This window comes from Bufo gargarizans, chromosome 5 (assembly GCF_014858855.1).
Source record: "Bufo gargarizans isolate SCDJY-AF-19 chromosome 5, ASM1485885v1, whole genome shotgun sequence".
Lineage (NCBI taxonomy): Eukaryota > Metazoa > Chordata > Amphibia > Anura > Bufonidae > Bufo > Bufo gargarizans.
In genome coordinates this window covers 391,466,219-391,490,693 of record NC_058084.1, presented here as the reverse complement: position 1 = coordinate 391,490,693, position 24,475 = coordinate 391,466,219, and the positions used below count along the sequence as shown (strand labels likewise).

General features: G+C 43.6%; 1 protein-coding gene across 4 annotated transcripts in view; it reads right to left on the bottom strand.

Annotated features, from left to right (window-relative positions):
- The window catches only part of HDAC9 (histone deacetylase 9), a 503,853-nt gene that overhangs the window by 90,347 nt on the left and 389,031 nt on the right, over positions 1–24,475 (bottom strand). For all 4 annotated transcript variants that reach the window (XM_044293917.1, XM_044293915.1, XM_044293916.1 and 1 more), the window contains 2 exons: positions 23,237–23,363; positions 16,047–16,168 (listed from right to left, as the gene is read on the bottom strand). In XM_044293917.1, coding sequence (XP_044149852.1) covers positions 16,047–16,168; positions 23,237–23,363 — 249 coding nt within the window. The remainder of the gene's footprint in view (positions 1–16,046; positions 16,169–23,236; positions 23,364–24,475) is intronic.

The window sequence follows — 24,475 nt, the reverse complement described above, 5'->3', positions numbered from 1 at the left end:
CAATGTGAGTAAGATCTGAGCTGTTGGACCTTTGGGAAACAATCAATTATATGTGTACTGTAATTTTGTGGGGGGGGGGGGGGGGGAAACAAAAAACGAATATTCGTTTTTACGAATATATAGCACTATATTCGAAATATTCGCGAAATCGCGAAGTTGCGATATTCGCGAAAAAAATTTGCTTTTCGAATATTCGCGCTCAACACTACCCAGCACCCAGGCAGAGGAGAGAGGTCCCGTAACAGAGAATCTGGCTTCATGTCAGCAGAGAATCAGTCTTCATATCATAGCAGAGAATCAGGCTTCACGTCACCCACCACTGTAAGAGTCAATTTTCATAAATTTAGGCCCAGCACCCAGGCAGAGGAGAAAGGTCCCGTAACAGACAATCTGGCTTCATGTCAGCAGAGAATCAGTCTTCATATCATAGCAGAGAATCAGGCTTCACGTCACCCACCACTGCAACAGTCAATTGTCATAAATTTAGGCCCAGCACCCAGGCAGAGGAGAGAGCTCCCGTAACAGAGGATCTGGCTTCATGTCAGCAGAGAATCAGTCTGCATGTCATAGCAGAGAATGAGGCTTCACGTCACCCACCACTGCAACAGTCCATTGGCATATATTTAGGCCTAGCACACAGGCAGAGCAGAGAGGTCCCGTAACAGACAATCTGGCTTCATGTCAGCAGAGAATCAGTCTGCATGTCATAGCAGAGAATGAGGCTTCACGTCACCCACCACTGCAACAGTCCATTGGCATATATTTAGGCCTAGCACACAGGCAGAGCAGAGAGGTCCCGTAACAGACAATCTGGCTTCATGTCAGCAGAGAATCAGTCTGCATGTCATAGCAGAGAATGAGGCTTCACGTCACCCACCACTGCAACAGTCCATTGGCATATATTTAGGCCTAGCACACAGGCAGAGCAGAGAGGTCCCGTAACAGACAATCTGGCTTCATGACAGCAGAGAATTAGTCTGCATGTCATAGCAGAGAATGAGGCTTCACGTCAGCCACCACTGCAACAGTCCATTGGCATATATTTAGGCCCAGCACCCAGGCAGAGGAGAGAGGTCCCGTAACAGACAATCTGGCTTCATGTCAGCAGAGAATTAGTCTGCATGTCATAGCAGAGAATCAGGCTTCACGTCAGCCACCACTGCAACAGTCCATTGTCATAAATTTAGGCCCAGCACCCAGGCAGAGGAGAGAGGTCCCGTAACAGACAATCTGGCTTCATGTCAGCAGAGAATTAGTCTGCATGTCATAGCAGAGAATGAGGCTTCACGTCAGCCACCACTGCAACAGTCCATTGGCATATATTTAGGCCTAGCACACAGGCAGAGCAGAGAGGTCCCGTAACAGACAATCTGGCTTCATGACAGCAGAGAATCAGTCTGCATGTCATAGCAGAGAATCAGGCTTCACGTCAGCCACCACTGCAACAGTCCATTGTCATAAATTTAGGCCCAGCACCCAGGCAGAGGAGAGAGGTCCCGTAACAGAGAATCTGGCTTCATGTCAGCAGAGAATCAGTCTTCATATCATAGCAGAGAATCAGGCTTCACGTCACCCACCACTGTAAGAGTCAATTTTCATAAATTTAGGCCCAGAACCCAGGCAGAGGAGAAAGGTCCCGTAACAGACAATCTGGCTTCATGTCAGCAGAGAATCAGTCTTCATATCATAGCAGAGAATCAGGCTTCACGTCACCCACCACTGCAACAGTCAATTTTCATAAATTTAGGCCCAGAACCCAGGCAGAGGAGAAAGGTCCCGTAACAGACAATCTGGCTTCATGTCAGCAGAGAATCAGTCTTCATATCATAGCAGAGAATCAGGCTTCACGTCACCCACCACTGCAACAGTCAATTGTCATAAATTTAGGCCCAGCACCCAGGCAGAGGAGAGAGCTCCCGTAACAGAGGATCTGGCTTCATGTCAGCAGAGAATCAGTCTGCATGTCATAGCAGAGAATGAGGCTTCACGTCACCCACCACTGCAACAGTCCATTGGCATATATTTAGGCCTAGCACACAGGCAGAGGAGAGGTTCATTCAACTTTGGGTAGCCTCGCAATATAATGGTAAAATGAAAATAAAAATAGGATTGAATGAGGAAGTGCCCTGGAGTCCAATAATATATGGTTATGGGGAGGTAGTTAATGTCTAATCTGGACAAGGGACGGACAGGTCCTGTGGGATCCATGCCTGGTTCATTTTTATGAACGTCAGCTTGTCCACATTGGCTGTAGACAGGCGGCTGCGTTTGTCTGTAATGACGCCCCCTGCCGTGCTGAATACACGTTCAGACAAAACGCTGGCTGCCGGGCAGGCCAGCACCTCCAAGGCATAAAAGGCTAGCTCTGGCCACGTGGACAATTTAGAGACCCAGAAGTTGAATGGGGCCGAACCATCAGTCAGTACGTGGAGGGGTGTGCACACGTACTGTTCCACCATGTTAGTGAAATGTTGCCTCCTGCTAACACGTTGCGTATCAGGTGGTGGTGCAGTTAGCTGTGGCGTGTTGACAAAAGTTTTCCACATCTCTGCCATGCTAACCCTGCCCTCAGAGGAGCTGGCCGTGACACAGCTGCCTTGGCGACCTCTTGCTCCTCCTCTGCCTTGGCCTTGGGCTTCCACTTGTTCCCCTGTGACATTTGGGAATGCTCTCAGTAGCGTGTCTACCAACGTGCGCTTGTACTCGCGCATCTTCCTATCACGCTCCAGTGCAGGAAGTAAGGTGGGCACATTGTCTTTGTAGCGTGGATCCAGCAGGGTGGCAACCCAGTAGTCCGCACAGGTTAAAATGTGGGCAACTCTGCTGTCGTTGCGCAGGCACTGCAGCATGTAGTCGCTCATGTGTGCCAGGCTGCCCAGGGATAAGGACAAGCTGTCCTCTGTGGGAGGCGTATCGTCATCGTCCTGCCTTTCCCCCCAGCCACGCACCAGTGATGGACCCGAGCTGCGTTGGGTGCCACCCCGCTGTGACCATGCTTCATCCTCATCCTCCTCCACCTCCTCCTCATCCTCGTCCTCCTCGTCCTCCAGTAGTGGGCCCTGGCTGGCCACATTTGTACCTGGCCTCTGCTGTTGCCAAAAACCTCCCTCTGAGTCACTTCGAAGAGACTGGCCTGAAAGTGCTAAAAATGACCCCTCTTCCTCCTCCTCCTCCTCCTCCTCCTGGGCCACCTCCTCTTCCATCATCGCCCTAAGTGTTTTCTCAAGGAGACATAGAAGTGGTATTGTAACGCTGATAACGGTGTCATCGCCACTGGCCATGTTGGTGGAGTACTCGAAACAGCGCAACAGGGCACACAGGTCTCGCATGGAGGCCCAGTCATTGGTGGTGAAGTGGTGCTGTTCTGTAGTGCGACTGACCCGTGCGTGCTGCAGCTGAAACTCCACTATGGCCTGCTGCTGCTCGCACAGTCTGTCCAGCATGTGCAAGGTGGAGTTCCACCTGGTGGGCACGTCGCATATGAGGCGGTGAGCGGGAAGGCCGAAGTTACGCTGTAGCGCAGACAGGCGAGCAGCAGCAGGATGTGAACGCCGGAAGCGCGAACAGACGGCCCGCACTTTATGCAGCAGCTCTGACATGTCGGGGTAGTTGTGAATGAACTTCTGCACCACCAAATTCAGCACATGCGCCAAGCAAGGGATGTGCGTCAAATTGGCTAGTCCCAGAGCTGCAACGAGATTTCGCCCATTATCACACACCACCAGGCCGGGCTTGAGGCTCACCGGCAGCAACCACTCGTCGGTCTGTTGTTCTATACCCCGCCACAACTCCTGTGCGGTGTGGGGCCTGTCCCCCAAACATATGAGTTTCAGAATGGCCTGCTGACGTTTACCCCGGGCTGTGCTGAAGTTGGTGGTGAAGGTGTGTGGCTGACTGGATGAGCAGGTGGAAGAAGAGGAGGAGGAAGCCGAGAAGGAGGAGGTGGCAACAGGAGGCAAAGAATGTTGCCCTGCGATCCTTGGCGGCGGAAGGACGTGCGCCAAACAGCTCTCCGCCTGGGGCCCAGCTGCCACTACATTTACCCAGTGTGCAGTTAGGGAGATATAGCGTCCCTGGCCGTGCTTACTGGTCCACGTATCTGTGGTTAGGTGGACCTTGCTACAGATGGCGTTGCGCAGTGCACACTTGATTTTATCGGATACTTGGTTGTGCAGGGAAGGCACGGCTCTCTTGGAGAAGTAGTGCCGGCTGGGAACAACATACTGTGGGACAGCAAGCGACATGAGCTGTTTGAAGCTGTCTGTGTCCACCAGCCTAAATGACAGCATTTCATAGGCCAGTAGTTTAGAAATGCTGGCATTCAGGGCCAGGGATCGAGGGTGGCTAGGTGGGAATTTACGCTTTCTATCAAATGTTTGTGAGATGGAGAGCTGAACGCTGGCGTGTGACATGGTTGAGACGCTTGGTGACGGAGGTGGTGGTGGTGGTGTTGGTGGTACATCCCCTGTTTGCTGGGCGGCAGGTGCCAACGTTCCTCCAGAGGCGGAGGAAGAGGCCGAGGCGGCAGCAGCAGAATAGGCCGAGGCGGCAGCAGCAGAAGAGGTAGCAGGGGGAGCCTGAGTGACTTCCTTGGTTTTAAGGTGTTTACTCCACTGCAGTTCATGCTTTGCATGCAGGTGCCTGGTCATGCAGGTTGTGCTCAGGTTCAGAACGTTAATGCCTCGCTTCAGGCTCTGATGGCACAGCGTGCAAACCACTCGGGTCTTGTCGTCAGCACATTGTTTGAAGAAGTGCCATGCCAGGGAACTCCTTGAAGCTGCCTTTGGGGTGCTCGGTCCCAGATGGCGGCGGTCAGTAGCAGGCGGAGTCTCTTGGCGGCGGGTGTTCTGCTTTTGCCCACTGCTCCCTCTTTTGCTACGCTGTTGGCTCGGTCTCACCACTGCCTCTTCCTCCGAACTGTGAAAGTCAGTGGCACGACCTTCATTCCATGTGGGGTCTAGGACCTCATCGTCCCCTGCATCGTCTTCCACCCAGTCTTGATCCCTGACCTCCTGTTCAGTCTGCACACTGCAGAAAGACGCAGCAGTTGGCACCTGTGTTTCGTCATCATCAGAGACATGCTGAGGTGGTATTCCCATGTCCTCATCATCAGGAAACATAAGTGGTTGTGCGTCAGTGCATTCTATGTCTTTCACCGCTGGGGAAGGGCTAGGTGGATGCCCTTGGGAAACCCTGCCAGCGGAGTCTTCAAACAGCATAAGAGACTGCTGCATAACTTGAGGCTGAGACAGTTTCCCTGGTATGCATGGGGGTGATGTGACAGACTGATGGGGTTGGTTTTCAGGCGCCATCTGTGCGCTTTCTGCAGAAGACTGGGTGGGAGATAATGTGAACGTGCTGGATCCACTGTCGGCCACCCAATTGACTAATGCCTGTACCTGCTCAGGCCTTACCATCCTTAGAACGGCATTGGGCCCCACCATATATCGCTGTAAATTCTGGCGGCTACTGGGACCTGAGGTAGTTGGTACACTAGGACGTGTGGATGTGGCAGAACGGCCACGTCCTCTCCCAGCACCAGAGGGTCCACTAACACCACCACGACCATGTCCACGTCCGCGTCCCTTACTAGATGTTTTTCTCATTGTTATGGTTCACCACAACAACAAATATATTATTTGGCCCAATGTATTGTATTCAAATTCAGCGGGATATAAATTTGAGGCCTAGTATTTAGGCGCTGGGTGACCGGTATGGATTTAGTGACAGAATTAGACTTGGAAATGCACAGAAGCGTGTGTGTGTGAAGTTATTCTGAATGACCCTATGTGCACCTTCAATATTATATACCCTTTTAGGGATAGATTTCAAATAGCTCTGATATAGCAGAAACCACTAAATTATGAAATTGCTAAATTGGGAATTGTACTTCAACCCAGAACAAAAAATGTGCTTTGACGGACACTAAATATCTTGCCCAGCAACAACAGTACACCGGTGGGTAACGAGAGATTTAGAGGGAATTAAATTTGAGGCCTAGTATTTAGGCGCTGGGTCACCGGTATGGATTTAGTGACAGAATTAGACTTGGAAATACACAGTAGCGGGTGTGTGTGAAGTTATTCTGAATGACCCTATGTGCACCTTCAATATTATATACCCTTTTAGGGATAGATTTCAAATAGCTCTGATATAGCAGAAACCACTAAATTATGAAATTGCTAAATTGGGAATTGTACTTCAACCCAGAACAAAAAATGTGCTTTGACGGACACTAAATATCTTGCCCAGCAACAACAGTACAGCGGTGGGTAACGAGAGATTTAGAGGGAATTAAATTTGAGGCCTAGTATTTAGGCGCTGGGTCACCGGTATGGATTTAGTGACAGAATTAGACTTGGAAATGCACAGAAGCGTGTGTGTGAAGTTATTCTGAATGACCCTATGTGCACCTTCAATATTATATACCCTTTTTGGGATAGATTTCAAATAGCTCTGATATAGCAGGAACCACTAAATTATGAAATTGCTAAATTGGGAATTGTACTTCAACCCAGAACAAAAAATGTGCTTTGACGGGCACTAAATAACTTTCCCAGCTACAACAGGACAACGGTAACGAGAGATTTAGAGGGATTTAAATTTGAGGCCTAGTATTTAGGCGCTGGGTGACAGGTATGGGTTTAGTGACAGAATTAGACTTGGAAATACACAGTAGCGGGTGTGTGTGAAGTTATTCTGAATGACCCTATGTGCACCTTCAATATTATATACCCTTTTAGGGATAGATTTCAAATAGCTCTGATATAGCAGAAACCACTAAATTATGAAATTGCTAAATTGGGAATTGTACTTCAACCCAGAACAAAAAATGTGCTTTGACGGACACTAAATATCTTGCCCAGCAACAACAGTACACCGGTGGGTAACGAGAGATTTAGAGGGAATTAAATTTGAGGCCTAGTATTTAGGCGCTGGGTCACCGGTATGGATTTAGTGACAGAATTAGACTTGGAAATACACAGTAGCGGGTGTGTGTGAAGTTATTCTGAATGACCCTATGTGCACCTTCAATATTATATACCCTTTTAGGGATAGATTTCAAATAGCTCTGATATAGCAGAAACCACTAAATTATGAAATTGCTAAATTGGGAATTGTACTTCAACCCAGAACAAAAAATGTGCTTTGACGGACACTAAATATCTTGCCCAGCAACAACAGTACAGCGGTGGGTAACGAGAGATTTAGAGGGAATTAAATTTGAGGCCTAGTATTTAGGCGCTGGGTCACCGGTATGGATTTAGTGACAGAATTAGACTTGGAAATGCACAGAAGCGTGTGTGTGAAGTTATTCTGAATGACCCTATGTGCACCTTCAATATTATATACCCTTTTTGGGATAGATTTCAAATAGCTCTGATATAGCAGGAACCACTAAATTATGAAATTGCTAAATTGGGAATTGTACTTCAACCCAGAACAAAAAATGTGCTTTGACGGGCACTAAATAACTTTCCCAGCTACAACAGGACAACGGTAACGAGAGATTTAGAGGGATTTAAATTTGAGGCCTAGTATTTAGGCGCTGGGTGACAGGTATGGGTTTAGTGACAGAATTAGACTTGGAAATACACAGTAGCGGGTGTGTGTGAAGTTATTCTGAATGACCCTATGTGCACCTTCAATATTATATACCCTTTTAGGGATAGATTTCAAATAGCTCTGATATAGCAGAAACCACTAAATTATGAAATTGCTAAATTGGGAATTGTACTTCAACCCAGAACAAAAAATGTGCTTTGACGGACACTAAATATCTTGCCCAGCAACAACAGTACAGCGGTGGGTAACGAGAGATTTAGAGGGAATTAAATTTGAGGCCTAGTATTTAGGCGCTGGGTCACCGGTATGGATTTAGTGACAGAATTAGACTTGGAAATACACAGTAGCGGGTGTGTGTGAAGTTATTCTGAATGACCCTATGTGCACCTTCAATATTATATACCCTTTTTGGGATAGATTTCAAATAGCTCTGATATAGCAGGAACCACTAAATTATGAAATTGCTAAATTGGGAATTGTACTTCAACCCAGAACAAAAAATGTGCTTTGACGGGCACTAAATAACTTTCCCAGCTACAACAGGACAACGGTAACGAGAGATTTAGAGGGATTTAAATTTGAGGCCTAGTATTTAGGCGCTGGGTGACAGGTATGGGTTTAGTGACAGAATTAGACTTGGAAATACACAGTAGCGGGTGTGTGTGAAGTTATTCTGAATGACCCTATGTGCACCTTCAATATTATATACCCTTTTTGGGATAGATTTCAAATAGCTCTGATATAGCAGAAACCACTAAATTATGAAATTGCTAAATTGGGAATTGTACTTCAACCCAGAACAAAAAATGTGCTTTGACGGACACTAAATATCTTGCCCAGCAACAACAGTACAGCGGTGGGTAACGAGAGATTTAGAGGGAATTAAATTTGAGGCCTAGTATTTAGGCGCTGGGTCACCGGTATGGATTTAGTGACAGAATTAGACTTGGAAATACACAGTAGCGGGTGTGTGTGAAGTTACTCTGAATGACCCTATGTGCACCTTCAATATTATATACCCTTTTTGGGATAGATTTCAAAGAGCTCTGATATAGCAGGAACCACTAAATTATGAAATTGCTAAATTGAGAATTGTATTTCAACCCAGAACAAGAAATGTGCTTGAACGGACACTAAATAACTCGCCCAGCTACAGCACTAGGGACAGATTTAGCTGGATATAAATTTGAGGCCTAGTATTTAGGCGCTGGGTGACAGGTATGGGTTTAGTGACAGAATTAGACTTGGAAATACACAGTAGCGGGTGTGTGTGAAGTTATTCTGAATGACCCTATGTGCACCTTCAATATTATATACCCTTTTAGGGATAGATTTCAAATAGCTCTGATATAGCAGAAACCACTAAATTATGAAATTGCTAAATTGGGAATTGTACTTCAACCCAGAACAAAAAATGTGCTTTGACGGACACTAAATATCTTGCCCAGCAACAACAGTACAGCGGTGGGTAACGAGAGATTTAGAGGGAATTAAATTTGAGGCCTAGTATTTAGGCGCTGGGTCACCGGTATGGATTTAGTGACAGAATTAGACTTGGAAATACACAGTAGCGGGTGTGTGTGAAGTTATTCTGAATGACCCTATGTGCACCTTCAATATTATATACCCTTTTTGGGATAGATTTCAAATAGCTCTGATATAGCAGGAACCACTAAATTATGAAATTGCTAAATTGGGAATTGTACTTCAACCCAGAACAAAAAATGTGCTTTGACGGGCACTAAATAACTTTCCCAGCTACAACAGGACAACGGTAACGAGAGATTTAGAGGGATTTAAATTTGAGGCCTAGTATTTAGGCGCTGGGTGACTGGTATGGGTTTAGTGACAGAATTAGACTTGGAAATACACAGTAGCGGGTGTGTGTGAAGTTATTCTGAATGACCCTATGTGCACCTTCAATATTATATACCCTTTTTGGGATAGATTTCAAATAGCTCTGATATAGCAGAAACCACTAAATTATGAAATTGCTAAATTGGGAATTGTACTTCAACCCAGAACAAAAAATGTGCTTTGACGGACACTAAATATCTTGCCCAGCAACAACAGTACAGCGGTGGGTAACGAGAGATTTAGAGGGAATTAAATTTGAGGCCTAGTATTTAGGCGCTGGGTCACCGGTATGGATTTAGTGACAGAATTAGACTTGGAAATACACAGTAGCGGGTGTGTGTGAAGTTACTCTGAATGACCCTATGTGCACCTTCAATATTATATACCCTTTTTGGGATAGATTTCAAAGAGCTCTGATATAGCAGGAACCACTAAATTATGAAATTGCTAAATTGGGAATTGTATTTCAACCCAGAACAAGAAATGTGCTTGAACGGACACTAAATAACTCGCCCAGCTACAGCACTAGGGACAGATTTAGCTGGATATAAATTTGAGGCCTAGTATTTAGGCGCTGGGTGACCGGTATGGATTTAGTGACAGAATTAGACTGGGATATGGCCAAAAAATGAACAGACTATTGCTGGTTAAATGCACTTGGTGTGACAGCTTCACCCTGATGTAGGCTTTAGCCAAAAAACAACCACACCATTGAGGGTTAAATGCACTTGGTGACAGGCGCAGCTTGCCCCTGATTTTGTATATGGCCAAAAAATGAACAGACTATTGCTGGTTAAATGCACTTGGTGTGACAGCTTCACCCTGATGTAGGCTTTAGCCAAAAAACAACCACACCATTGAGGGTTAAATGCACTTGGTGACAGGCGCAGCTTGCCCCTGATTTTGTATATGGCCAAAAAATGAACAGACTATTGCTGGTTAAATGCACTTGGTGTGACAGCTTCACCCTGATGTAGGCTTTAGCCAAAAAACAACCACACCATTGAGGGTTAAATGCACTTGGTGACAGGCGCAGCTTGCCCCTGATTTTGTATATGGCCAAAAAATGAACAGACTATTGCTGGTTAAATGCACTTGGTGTGACAGCTTCACCCTGATGTAGGCTTTAGCCAAAAAACAACCACACCATTGAGGGTTAAATGCACTTGGTCGCAGCTTGTGCTGGCGCACCACAAGACACAAAATGGCCGCCGATCACCCCAGAAAAATGAGACTGACAAACGGTCTGTGCAGCCTAAAAACAGTGAGCAATTGAGGATCAGCAGCTCAATGATCCACAGCTGCAGATCGATCAGTTAATCAAGTCCTTTGGAGGAGTTAATCTGCCTAATCTCGCCCTACTGTCGCAGCCGCAACCTCTCCCTACGCTAATCAGAGCAGAGTGACGGGCGGCGCTATGTGACTCCAGCTTAAATAGAGGCTGGGTCACATGGTGCTCTGGCCAATCACAGCCATGCCAATAGTAGGCATGGCTGTGATGGCCTCTTGGGGCAAGTAGTATGACGCTTGTTGATTGGCTGCTTTGCAGCCTTTCAAAAAGCGCCAAGAAAGCGTCACAAAAGCGCGAAGAAAGCGACGAACACCGAACCCGAACCCGGACTTTTACGAAAATGTCCGGGTTCGGGTCCGTGTCACGGACACCCCAAAATTCGGTACGAACCCGAACTATACAGTTCGAGTTCGCTCATCCCTACTTATGAGAGCTCTGAAACGGATCTCACAGGCGGACCCAGAAACACCAGTGTGAAAGTAGCCTAAAATGAACAAATCCAATAATGAAAATCTATTAAGGAATTGCACTTTATGCCAAAGCCAATGTATCCTATATTTGTTATAGGAATGAGCACTGGTGCCCATAGCTAAGGAAAAAGAGGCTTAACCTCAAGGGCAAAGGTGAAAGATTTCTGCCTGTCCATCACTGTAAGCATATACAGGGCGTCATTGTATGTGCAATGGACAGAGCAGGACAACAGTCCCTCATTGTCCCCAAGGCCTACAGCATAGCCTTGTGGCTACTTAAATGAGGCAAGGGTCATCTGACTCGTGTCGGGGTTCCTGTTTCTTTTCCTGATAAAACCAGCATAAAAACATAAGGGTTATGTGGCTGAGGGCTAGAATTAACTCTATTGTACTTATTCCTATCTAATAGGTAAACAGGGTGTTTCTGGATGTTGTTAAAATGTCGTGTTAATGAATGAAATGTGGTGGAGCGAGTAAATCATCTACCCCATGGAAAATCTACACCATAAGCATAATGTTATCAAGGCCTGCAACCTATACCTTTACCATCAATAGGAAAAATAGATAGGTAGATAGATAGATAAATAGATAGATAGATAGATAGATAGATAGATAGATAATAGATATTGTAGATAGATAGATAAATAGATAGATAGATAGATAGATAGATAGATAGATAGATAGATAATAGATATTGTAGATAGATGATAGATAAATAGAGATAGATAGATACTGTAGATAGATAGATAGACAGACAGATACTGTAGATAGATAGATAAATAGATAAATAGAGATAGATACTGTAGTTATATGATAGATGATAGATAATAGATAGATACTGTAGATAGATGATAGCTAGATAGATAATAGATAGATGATAGATACTGTAGATAGATATATAGATACTGTAGATAGATATATAGATACTGTAGATAGATAGATACTGTAGATCAGGGGTGCACAACCTGCGGCCCAGGGGCCACATGCGGCCCTCAATACCATTCTGTGCGGCCCCCAACCATCTGGTAACAGACATGTATGTCTATGTCTTGTGGCTGCTCACATGTATCTTTCATGTATTTTCCCATTAGATGGGAATCCTGGAAGTGTAACTAGACATTTATGATACATACTGTATGTTTAATATGCCATAAAAATAGTTTTTCAGTTGGTAATACCCCTTTAAGTATTATTTTCGGCCCTTGGAATTGGTTCAGGCTCACAACGTGGCCCCCAACCAGAAAAGGTTGTGCACCCCTGCTGTAGATAGATGTAGATACTGTAGATAGAAAATAGATAGATACTGTAGATAGATAGATAGATACTGTAGATAGATAGATAGATACTGTAGATAGAAAATAGATAGATACTGTAGATAGATAGATACTGTAGATAGAAAATAGATAGATACTGTAGATAGATAGATAGATACTGTAGATACTGTAGATAGATAATAGATAGATACTGTAGATAGATAGATAGATACTGTAGATAGATAGATAGATACTGTAGATAGAAAATAGATAGATACTGTAGATAGATAGATACTGTAGATAGAAAATAGATAGATACTGTAGATAGATAGATAGATACTGTAGATACTGTAGATAGATAATAGATAGATACTGTAGATACTGTAGATAGATAGATAACTGTTCAGGAAAAACTTATCTTGCCGTTTATATATTGTTGACACTAATATTTTATTGCTCCAATTAATCTAAAATACAAAGCGCTGCACAGCTCCTGTGTAGACTCATGAGTTTCCATGGTAACAGACTACGGACCTCGTGTATGAGAACTAGTAGAGGCAAGGTGTTCATCACGATTTTGCATCTCTACCTAATTATGATCCATGACCAATCCCATCAAATAGCCGCACACTTCTCTATCCGATGTATTCCTTGAGATGAATCCCTCTTAAGCCATTTCTTTCCTATTCTCATCCTAGCAGCATTTCCAGAAACACAGATCTACGACCACCACAGCGCAGGATTGTACTATTGGTGCCTGTAGTGGGGGCTTACAATCAAATTTTCCCATTTTTTAGTCTTATTCCAACATTTCGTGTGTTATTCTGTCTAGTAGGAAGAGCTGACTCTCGCTGCAGCGTTTTCCACTCTCGCTTGCAGGAAATCTTCCGTGTATAATTGGTGGCCAATGATAACAAACCACACTCTACAGGAGCCTTTAAGGGAGCACTAGTTAATAGTGGGAGTATTTGCTAGGTATTCAGTCTCACAGCGGGAATGCAGGCTTTTCCCTGCCCACATGTTTACCCAGCTACACACATAATCATCCTTCAAGATTCATTTGCCATGTCTACATCTTTCATCTGTTTAAGATATCTGCCCAGTTACGTGTAATAGAAATGGACATCGGCTAAACCTGAAGGACAAATTCCCCACTCGGAGGTTCTGATAAGGGAGGCATTTGGGACGTGTATTCCTTTCAAATGCCACTTCCATTAAACTTCAATAGCAGCCGTGCAGGACTTTTTCAGGGTACGGACATTTCTGCACCTATTCATGTTCTCAGCAGGGGTTCAGTAACTTTCACTTGATGCAAACACGATGTCCATCAGAAAATATAGAGCAGGACAGATCCTGAATCCCACTGGAACCAAAGGAAAACAGCAAGGATTTATCCTGGATTAGCCATCAAAGGGCGATGATATAAAGTGTTTACTATGGATGCTTGGAAAAGTGGAAAGACTTGGCTTATGTAAACTATTGTGTAGGTGAAATCCTTAGAAGCAGGACACTAAGCTAAGATTGTATTTCATTTACATGTGTGCATAAATTCCAATTTACTTAGGATCCTATTACATGTGCCCATGACGAGTCAATTGACGATATACAAATGAATCAATCAAAATTGAAAGGACATCTGTCAGCAGTTTTGTACCTATGAAACTGGCTGACCTGTGCACTCGGCAGCTGAAGGCATCTGTGTTGATCCCATGTTCATATGTTGCCCGCATTGCAAAGAATGAAGTTTTAATATATGCAAATGAGCCTCTAGGAGCAACAGGGGCGTTGCTGTTACACTTAGAAGCTCTGCTCTCTCTGTAACAGCTGCGCCCTCTGCGCTCTTTAAAGATCCTTTAACATAGCCAGTGGCAAAGCAAAAGGGGGATGAATGATCATTATTATTTTTGTCCCCTATTCAGTATAACGGCAGCACATCTCCTGTTAAAGATTTTGTCCACAAAAAATATTCTACATTTTTAAAACCAGCAACTGAATCTGAATACTTTTGTAATTGCATTTAATAAAAAATTCTGTATAGCTACTCAGTTATTCAATAAAACACATCTGTATAGCGCCACTTAATTTCTTATTTCTTTGACCTGCTCACTGAGAAGGCCGCACATGCTCAGTTTCATCCTTCAACTGCCTCCTGAGCTGTGATAGGAAGAGCATGGACACGCCCCCCTTAACTGCAGGAGGAAAGACACGCCCCCTGAGCTGTCAGCTGGATATAAATCTAGCAGAGCAATGAATGAGGAGATCTCTGGATCCATGTGAGGTACAGGGCTGGTTCTAGCTTTGCTAGAGGATGTCATGTACTATATGATGTATGGTCTTCTTTTTTACATTATTCGTGAGATAACCCCTTTAAGACAGGCAATGTGCTGCTGACAAATGGAGATTTTGCTGGTATTTTCATGCTCTTCGCATGTAAAAGGGCTCTTAGTTGCAAATTCAGTTTTGAAAGAATTAACCTTAGCAGAGTTTATTCTGTCAGCAGTATCAACCCTCTTAAGTCAGGCCTACTGCCTGCTGACTGGAATGCTGCCCGTCTTATGAAAATTGCTTGCGGCTTCCAGACTTGGGCTGCTTATGCAAATGAGGGCTTTAGTGCACCGAGGAATGGGCATAACCTCTCAGCTTTCCAATGCTGGCCAATCCCTGGTTTGTATAAAGAATAAAAACGTAGGAAACGCCTCGACAGGTGTCCACAGAACAGTTAACATTTTAATCAGCAGGATCAATCCTACCAAACAGCATACCTGGTTTTATAGAGTTGATCCTGCTGACTGCATTGGCATTTCATAATAGCAGTCATTATGCAAAATGTCAAAGGAGAGCTTAAGCTGATTTTCAGCGGCAGATATTCCTGCAATAAACCTGGCATGTGTGAGCACACCGTAGGCCAAGCTGCTCTACAAGGTGTACCATACAGATATGAATATCTTAGTATTTCATAGCCATTAGGCCTTATTCACACAAGAGAAGGAAAAATGGCCGCCAATAGCAGTGCATAGATCCTTACTGTAAACGCCGCATGTCTCCTGTTTAATTCGGCATAGGCCACATGCACACGACCGTTGTTTTGGTCCGCATCCGAGCCGCAGTATTTGCGGCTTGGATGCGGACCCATTCACTTCAATGGGGCCACAAAAGATGCGGACAGCACTCTGTGTCCTTTTCGCATCCGTTGCTCCGTTTCCGTGGTCCGCAATTTTTTTTATAAGGTGTCCTATTCTTGTCCGTTTTGCGGACAAGAATAGGCAGTTATATTAATGGCTGTACGCGCCATTCCACAAATTGCAGAACGCACACGGACGCCATCTGTGTTTTGCGGACTGCAAAACACACAACGGTCCTGTGCATGAGGCCATATACAGATTTTTCTGTCTGACATGTTCCATCAGATGCCATTGGAGCATTGCTTCTAGGGGAGGATAGTTCAATAGAAATGGCAACTGACAATACATGGTGTGGTCTTGTATGACGCCTGGAAGAGGAATGCCCCTACATCTCCCTGGTCTGCAGCTGCTGTACTGCAAGATCTGCATAATAAGGAACCATTGACTGTGTTAGCGCATATAACCAGAATTCAGATAATAAGCCTACCAGTTTTTCGTAATGGAAAATCATCCTTGCAGTCTTGAGCCCCGGGTAAAGGATATTTGTAGGATGGAGAGGTCCCACTGAGTGGAGGAGAGCTTTGATCCAATGAAGTATGATGTGCTGCCCTGCAACATAAGTAACAGAATGTGACAATTCCAAAGACTGGATTTTAGCCATTAAAATCCTGAACTTTACTATCTTCCAGTATTTATTACTTGAATAATAGATGTAGTAAAGAAGTAAGAGGTAGATCTTGGCTACATGTCTGCCCATATAGTCAATACTCCCAGGGGCGTAGTTAAAGTCTCATGGGCCCTGGTGCAAGAGTTCAGCTTTTGCCCCCCTTCCCTCAGTTCTTTGTGGCCAGGGGCAGGGAAGCACATACTGGCACATAGGGGCAAAAATTGAAATGACACCTCACCGTTACAAATTCTTCACCTAACCCCTTCCCTCCAGCCAGAGGTGTAACTTGACCAGCATGCACATTCTATAATACTGATGTTTTCTTATGCACCACAAGGGTCTTTAGACCCCTCAGGCTCCTGGGCCCGGTAGTGACTGCTACATCTGCACCCTCTATAGCTACGCCCATGACTACTCCTTTATGTCACATATCACCTCTAAAAACTTTTGCATACACAGGTGTGAACAATATTATCAACTTTTTTATAAGAGGTGGACATTTGATTAACTAGAGGGGTGCAGAATTTGTAGTCATATCAGGAATTTGCCGCTGTTGAGAGGCAACTAAAGCATAAAGCACTCTGCTAGATAGGGGACAGATGTATTATAAATGGGCAGTATAGAGCAGGTAATAGTAAGAGGGCAGCACGGTGGCCTTGCAGTGCTGGGGTCCTAGGTTAAAATATGACCAAGGACTTTCTTAGAGGATATCATTTGGAAAACAATGTGCATGTTATTCTTTGGTATGTGCAACTATACGAATATACGTTTATGATGTATGCTCAGGGTATGTGTATACTCTCAGGAGCTTGAAATAGTGATGACCTTTATGTTGTTGTTTATTTCATGTTGGAAAACAATAAAAACAATTTTAAAACAAAACAAAATATGACCAAGGACAACATCTGTATGGAGTTTGTATGTTCTCCCCGTGTTTGCGTGGGTTTACTCCGGTTTACTCCCACACTCCAAAGACATACTGATAGGGAACTTAGATTGTGACCCCATTGGAGAAGGCTTGATGCCAATGTCTATAATGTGCTGTTGAATATAGTAGTGCTATATAAGTGCATACAATAAATAAACAGTACTAATGCTACTCACTATCTTCTCTTATAAATTGTATAGTACAGTCGTGGCCAAAAGTTTTGAGAATTACATAAATATTGGAAATTGGAAAAGTTGCTGCTTAAGTTTTTATAATAGCAATTTGCATATACTCCAGAATGTTATGAAGAGTGATCAGATGAATTGCATAGTCCTTCTTTGCCATGAAAATGAACTTAATCCCAAAAAAAACTTTCCACTGCATTTCATTGCTGTCATTAAAGGACCTGCTGAGATCATTTCAGTAATTGTCTTGTTAACTCAGGTGAGAATGTTGACGAGCACAAGGCTGGAGATCATTATGTCAGGCTGATTGGGTTAAAATGGCAGACTTGACCTGTTAAAAGGAGGGTGATGCTTGAAATCATTGTTCTTCCATTGTTAACCATGGTGACTTGCAAAGAAACGCGTGCAGCCATCATTGCGTTGCATAAAAATGGCTTCACAGGCAAGGATATTGTGGCTACTAAGATTGCACCTCAATCAACAATTTATAGGATCATCAAGAACTTCAAGAAAAGAGGTTCAATTCTTGTTAAGAAGGCTTCAGGGCATCCAAGAAAGTCCAGCAAGCTCCAGGATCGTCTCCTAAAGAGGATTCAGCTGCGGGATCAGAATGCCACCAGTGCAGAGCTTGCTCAGGAATGGCAGCAGGCAGGTGTGAGCGCATCTGCACGCACAGTGAGGCGAAGACTTTTGGAAGATGGCCTGGTGTCAAGAAGGGCAGCAAAGAAGCCACTTCTCTCCCAAAAAACCCCCCACCAGGGACAGATTGATCTTCTGCAGAAAATATGGTGAATGGACTGCTGAGGACTGGGGCAAAGTCATATTCTCCGATGAAGCCTCTTTCCGATTGTTTGGGGCATCAGGAAAAAGGCTTGTCCGGAGAAGAAAAGGTGAGCACTACCATCAGTCCTGTGTCATGCCAACAGTAAAGCATCCTGAGACCATTCATGTGTGGGGTTGCTTCTCATCCAAGGGAGTGGGCTCACTCACAATTTTGCCCCAAAACACAGCCATGAATAAAGAATGGTACCAAAACACCCTCCAACAGCAACTTCTTCCAACAATCCAACAACAGTTTGGTGAAGAACAATGCATTTTCCAGCACGATGGAGCACCGTGCCATAAGGCAAAAGTGATAACTAAGTGGCTCGGGGACCAAAACGTTGACATTTTGGGTCCATGGCCTCGAAACTCCCCAGATCTTAATCCCATTGAGAACTTGTGGTCAATCCTCAAGAGGCGGGTGGACAAACAAAAACCCACTAATTCTAACAAACTCCAAGAAGTGATTATGAAAGAATGGGTTGCTATCAGTCAGCAATTGGCCCAGAAGTTGATTGAGAGCATGCCGAGTCGAATTGCAGATGTCCTGAAAAAGAAGGGCCAACACTGCAAATACTGACTCTTTGCATAAATGTCATATAATTGTCGATAAAAGCCTTTGAAACGTATGAAGTGCGTGTAATTATATTTCACTACATCACAGAAACAACTGAAACAAAGATCTAAAAGCAGTTTAGCAGCAAACTTTGTGAAAACTAATATTTGTGTCATTCTCAAAACTTTTGGCCACGACTGTAGATATAAACCCTACACTGGATTCCTTGCACTCAGTGGCACATGACTATTAGGGGTGGCTAGGACCTTGGCTGATGTTTAGTGCTCCTTTAATACATTGAGCTCGGCTATGATGCTGCAGCGAACAAGGCAAAATTATGAAGCGGCATGAAAAACATGCAACATGAAATGAAAGCATTCAAGTGAATCAAATAGTTAAGAGGTAAGACTTTAGTTCAAAATATCTTCTATGATGAAAGGAAATCGTACTGTGTTGGACCATTAGTACATCATAAATTACCTCAAAGTTCCATAACATAGGCACTGGCTACTAAAGAGAAGTAGAAAGGCACAGTCCTATGATGTAATTGTACCGCTTCACATAAACCAGCTTCATAACCATAACCAGGCTTGTAAAATGAAACTACTGCTTTCAACACTACAATTTACTACAACTGAAGCCTTCTGAAACACGTAGAGCATCTGCTCATGTATAGTCATTAATAATAATTTAGTTAATAATAATAATAATAATAATAAATGAAGAGTTTTGGGGAGGTTCTCACCACTGCGCTCCCACCTCTTCCAAGACCTGGAGTCACTTGACCCATATTCCTGTTAACTAGGTGGCTGTTCATGCACAGTGCCTCTCCACTAAAGTTTATGGAATATAGGGGAACTGTTGGCCGTACTGAGCCCCTTCTTTACCTCCCAGTGACTTTACTTGATTGACCTTTCGTTGATCAATCTTAGTGGCAAAACATCAACTCATAATTCTGGAAAAGCTTAAGCTACGTTCACATCTCAGCTAAAGGTAATCCGGTAGTCTTATCTGCCAGAGGAACAGACTACTGGAGTTACTGTATCTGGCAGAGGCGGATACAGCCGCACAACGCTGGGTACTGCCAGATTCCCAGCAGTATTTCTCTGGCCGAAAGATGGCATTATTTTGGAAAGTGGGAGATCCCTGTTGAATCCCATGATAGTCAATGGGGATCCAGCAGTGTATGGTGGTATTTGGTTATGAAGGATACAGTAACTACAGTAGTCTGTTCCTCTGCTGGAATAGACTACCAGATTACCTTTAGCAGAGATGTGAAGTATTGTGAACCCAATGATTAAGATTTTATCAAATTTTATATCTAATAGTATAAACTGACATGCAACGGAGAAATTAATTATTACACAGTGCCCATTGGAATCAATGGGCATTCGGGTCTTGGACTTGATGAGTTCCCCAGGGATGCACATCATCCCTTGTCTTTTTTCAGTCCAGGTTCAACCAGAACTGAGAAGCTGAATAATCTGTTGCAGATTGATTGCCAGGTATGAGGTTTGTTTGGCAGTATATCTCCAATGCAGCTACTACTAATAGATCAAAATTTGGGCTGGCAGGAGATAAAAAACAGAATGGCTTAGTAATCAGATTTTTTTTAAAAAAAAGTGGACTGCAAAGGCCAAGGGTTTAAGTGTGATATAGGCAATAGGAGGAAATAGGAGGTTGAGGTATTTGAAAATCACAAAGCCTTCTCTACTATAAAGGATGGTGAGTTAGTGGTGGTGAGGTTCTTATGAGTTTTGGGAAATGCATCATGATCCAGCAACAGGAAGATCTTATATTTTGTGTAACTCAAATAACACCAGTGGTAAGGATTAGTGATGAGCGAGCACCAAAGTATTCGGGTGTTTGGCCCGAACACATTGCTATATTCGTGAGCTCGGCCGAGCATAATGGAAGTCAATGGGAGACAACCAGGCACCCCCTGCTCAGAAGACAAGAGAGTGTCTGGTTCATAAAAAAAAGGTTAGAAATTGATAAAAACCCCATCAAAATGGTTTGGCAACAGAATTAAGAGGACAGCTAGATGCATCTTAGACTCCTATTATGTACTACATACAATAGACAACCACACAAAAGGGTATGTGCCCAATCTATCCATGAGACAGATAACAGCCAGCATACCTTACAATGGCAGCCTTGTGCACTATGAGATATTCCAAACCAGTATTTTAATTTACTAACTGATGGTCACACTGGACCTATTTACGTTTTGGATCATGTACTGTTTAGTTATATTAAAACTTCACTTTTATTTATTCTTGTAATATATATATATTGTATTTTCACTTCTAACAATGAATCCCTTAAACCAGGGATGCTCAACCTGCGGCCCTCCAGCTGTTGTAAAACTACAACTCCCACAATGCCCTTCTGTAGGATGATAGCTGTAGGTTGTCAGGGAATGATGGGAGTTGTAGTTTTGCAACAGCTGGAGGGCCGCAGGTTGAGCATGACTGCCTTAAACAATAGACGTTAAAACTATCAGTGATGCGGGTTTGCTCGGTTGCTTGCGGTCTATCTAAATATTATATATATTCTACCGTTTTGTCTGGCTTTAGATACATGGACAGAACTACTAAGGGGAGAGACGGGAAAGGGGGAAGGAAAGGAAAAATAGGGAAGAAAAGGGTGGTAGGATTTTGTGGGATGTGAAGGAATTGCGTGAAGGTTAATGCAACTATATAGTATAGATGTCAGACGCTCCTTTTTCTTTGGAGCGTTTATCTTGATCTTTGTCAATCGATTGTGTATTGGAGTAGCTTTATTTTCCTCTTTTATTTGTATCACCACACCTGCTGCTTCTGTTAGACTCCCTCTTACTCAGCTACTACTAGTCATACACCTCTTTCCTCTTAGTTGCTATTTCTCCTATGCTATATCTGTCCTGTTTCTATTGTCTGCTGTCTCAATCACTCTGTATGCCTGTATATTTGAGCAAGCTACCACCGCTGACACTGCCTAAAACTTATACACTCCTACACTCTGCATCCTGACATGTTTCACTGTGAAACCAGCGTCTTCAGGGGAAGATGCATGTGTTGGATGGCTTGGGCGGACCTGTACACCTAGATCAATATCATTAGGGCGACAAAAAGTTTTCTAATTGTCCAAACATAATATTCAATAACCTTTCTATACAATTTTGTCATGTAAAAACTCATTTGCATAAACATGGGCTTATGGGAAAGACATGCAAATGAGCAGAATCTACCTTGTTTTTCAGCTGTCATAAGACTATGAAAACCAATAGATGGCGCTATTGAGTTATGAACAGCGCTATCTATTGGTTTTACAGTCTTATGACAAGTCTAATATTCTTGTCAAAAGACTATGAAACCAACAGAGGGCGCTGTTCATAACTCAATAACGCCCTCTATTGGTTTCATAGTCTTCTGACAAGAATATTAGACTGATTCTTATGACAAGCTTACTAGCCTTTTGCATGGAAAATTTGCGATTAGAATATTCGCGATCTACACTAGGATGATATCTGACACTGGCAAAGCTGGGTAATAACTCAGTGATAAAATCTGAAACTGGGAAAGCTGGGTAATAACTTGCAATCTACACTGAGTTATTACCCAGCTTTTCCCGTATCAGATATTATCACTGACTTACTACAAAATTATTAAATAATATTTGCTATATTGCTATATATTTGTTTTTTAGAATATTCGTAATATTCTAAAAAAATAATATTGTACATAATAGGAGTCTAAGACACATCCAGCTATCCTCTTAATGCTGTTGCCAAACCATTTTGATGGGGTTTCCATCAATTTCTAACCTTTTTTTATGAACCAGACTCTTGTCTCCTGAGCAGGGGGTGCCTAGTTGTCTCCCATTGACTTCCATTGTATTAAATTGTATTCGAGCACCGAATTATTCGGCTGAGTACTCGGATCTGCTGAACATAGCGATGCTCGGGCCGAACAGGTATTTGGCCGAGCATGCTCACTCATCACTAGTAAGGATGTTAACATCCAGGAGTGTGCTTATACTAAGCTACATTTGACCTATGTAAAAGTTATCTGAATCACTGTTTTTGTACTAAATACCTAAAGGGGTTTCCTTGTGTTTTATGCTGATGACCTATTCTCAGGATAGGCCATCAGTATGGGATCAACGGAGGACTGACACCATTGCCAATCAACTGTTTGAAGAAGTCACGTGCTCTTGTGAGTACCCTAGCTCCTTGCAGCTTACGAAGCATAGCGTTGTCCATTGGACAGGGGCTGTGCATGGTTTAGCAGTTCAGCCCCATTCACATGTGACTTCACTGGTCTAGAAAAGGTTACTGGAATACCGCTGCCTCTTCAAACAGCTGATCGGTGGAGGTGCCAAGAGTCGAACCCCCACCAATCAGCTACTGATGAGTTATCCTGAGGATTGGTCATCAGAATAACACTTGAAAAACCATTTTAACAAAACCTTAACACTACCTTTAAAATAACCCAAGTTCCTTGCAAAAATAAGACATTGAGATATGATGACATACGTGTACCAAAGCTTGTGGTGGCGGCCTATGGAATGATTGGTTCCGTTGGTAAAAATGTCTTTCGTTGCAGATTTGCTCAGGAGGAATTCTTGGAGCTTCAGCTTTACCTCGGTGCTGGCCACAGCTCCTACAAACCCAAAAAAACAACACCGCCAAACAGTGTTAATGATAAATGATAAAAGCAGGAGACTTCTCTACGCAAAACCAGAACACTTTGTGAGGCCCACAAGCCGGGATTCTAAAACTATAAATATGTAGTAATGGTAAAGGGGTTAAATGTGATTTAGGAAGTGTGACTTCATTTTGCTTGTTTCTAGGTAACAGCTTTGCACAGTATACACTCAGCGAGAAGGAAACTCCTATAAAAGTGACACTTTAATTTAGCTTCCCACACTATTTGTTTACCCATAGGGTAGTTGCGAAATGACTTACTGCCAGCATTTCAAATTAATATTGTAGCTGTGAAGACATAAAATACATTGAGTATGCTTTTGGAAAATGGATTAAATGCTCTCCCCTAAGGTCAATTAAACGTCAGTCTCAGTGCTAAATGAAAAACCTGCTGCACCTACATGGTGGGATGAGAGCAAGAAACTCAGCAATTAAAATAAAAAAATCGGTGTGGTTTCTAACAAAGTATTGGCCATTGTCGTCATTCCGTTCTTGAACTTGTAGAAGGAAATTGTCACCACGACTGGCTCCTTTAAGGGTACTTTCACATTAGCAGCAGGGGACTCCAGCAGGAAAGGATATATGTTAAGAATAGGTCATCATCAACATCAGAATCTCAGAAAACTTAGTTAAAGGGGTTCTGCATTTTGTTTAAACTGATGAGCATATGAACTGATGAGCATATGATCGTTGGGGGTCCGACACCCGGGACCCCCGCCGATCAGCTGTTTGAGAAGGCAGCAGTGCTCCAGCAGGGCCACGGCCTTCTCACGGTTTACCGCTGGTCCAGTGACATCACGACTAGTATCAACTGGCCTGGGCGCGGCTAAGCTCCGTTCACTTGAATGGAGCTTAGCCCCGTCTACACTAGTTGATACTAGTTGTGACGTCACTGGGCCGGCGGTAAACAGTAAGAAGGCCGTGGCGCTGCTGGAGCACCGCTGCCTTCTCAAACAGCTGATCGGTGGGGGTCCCGGATGTCGGACCCCCGCCGATCAGAGTTGATGATCTATCCAGAGGATAGATCATCAGTTAAAACAAAGTGCAGAACCCCTTTAATAATGGTAT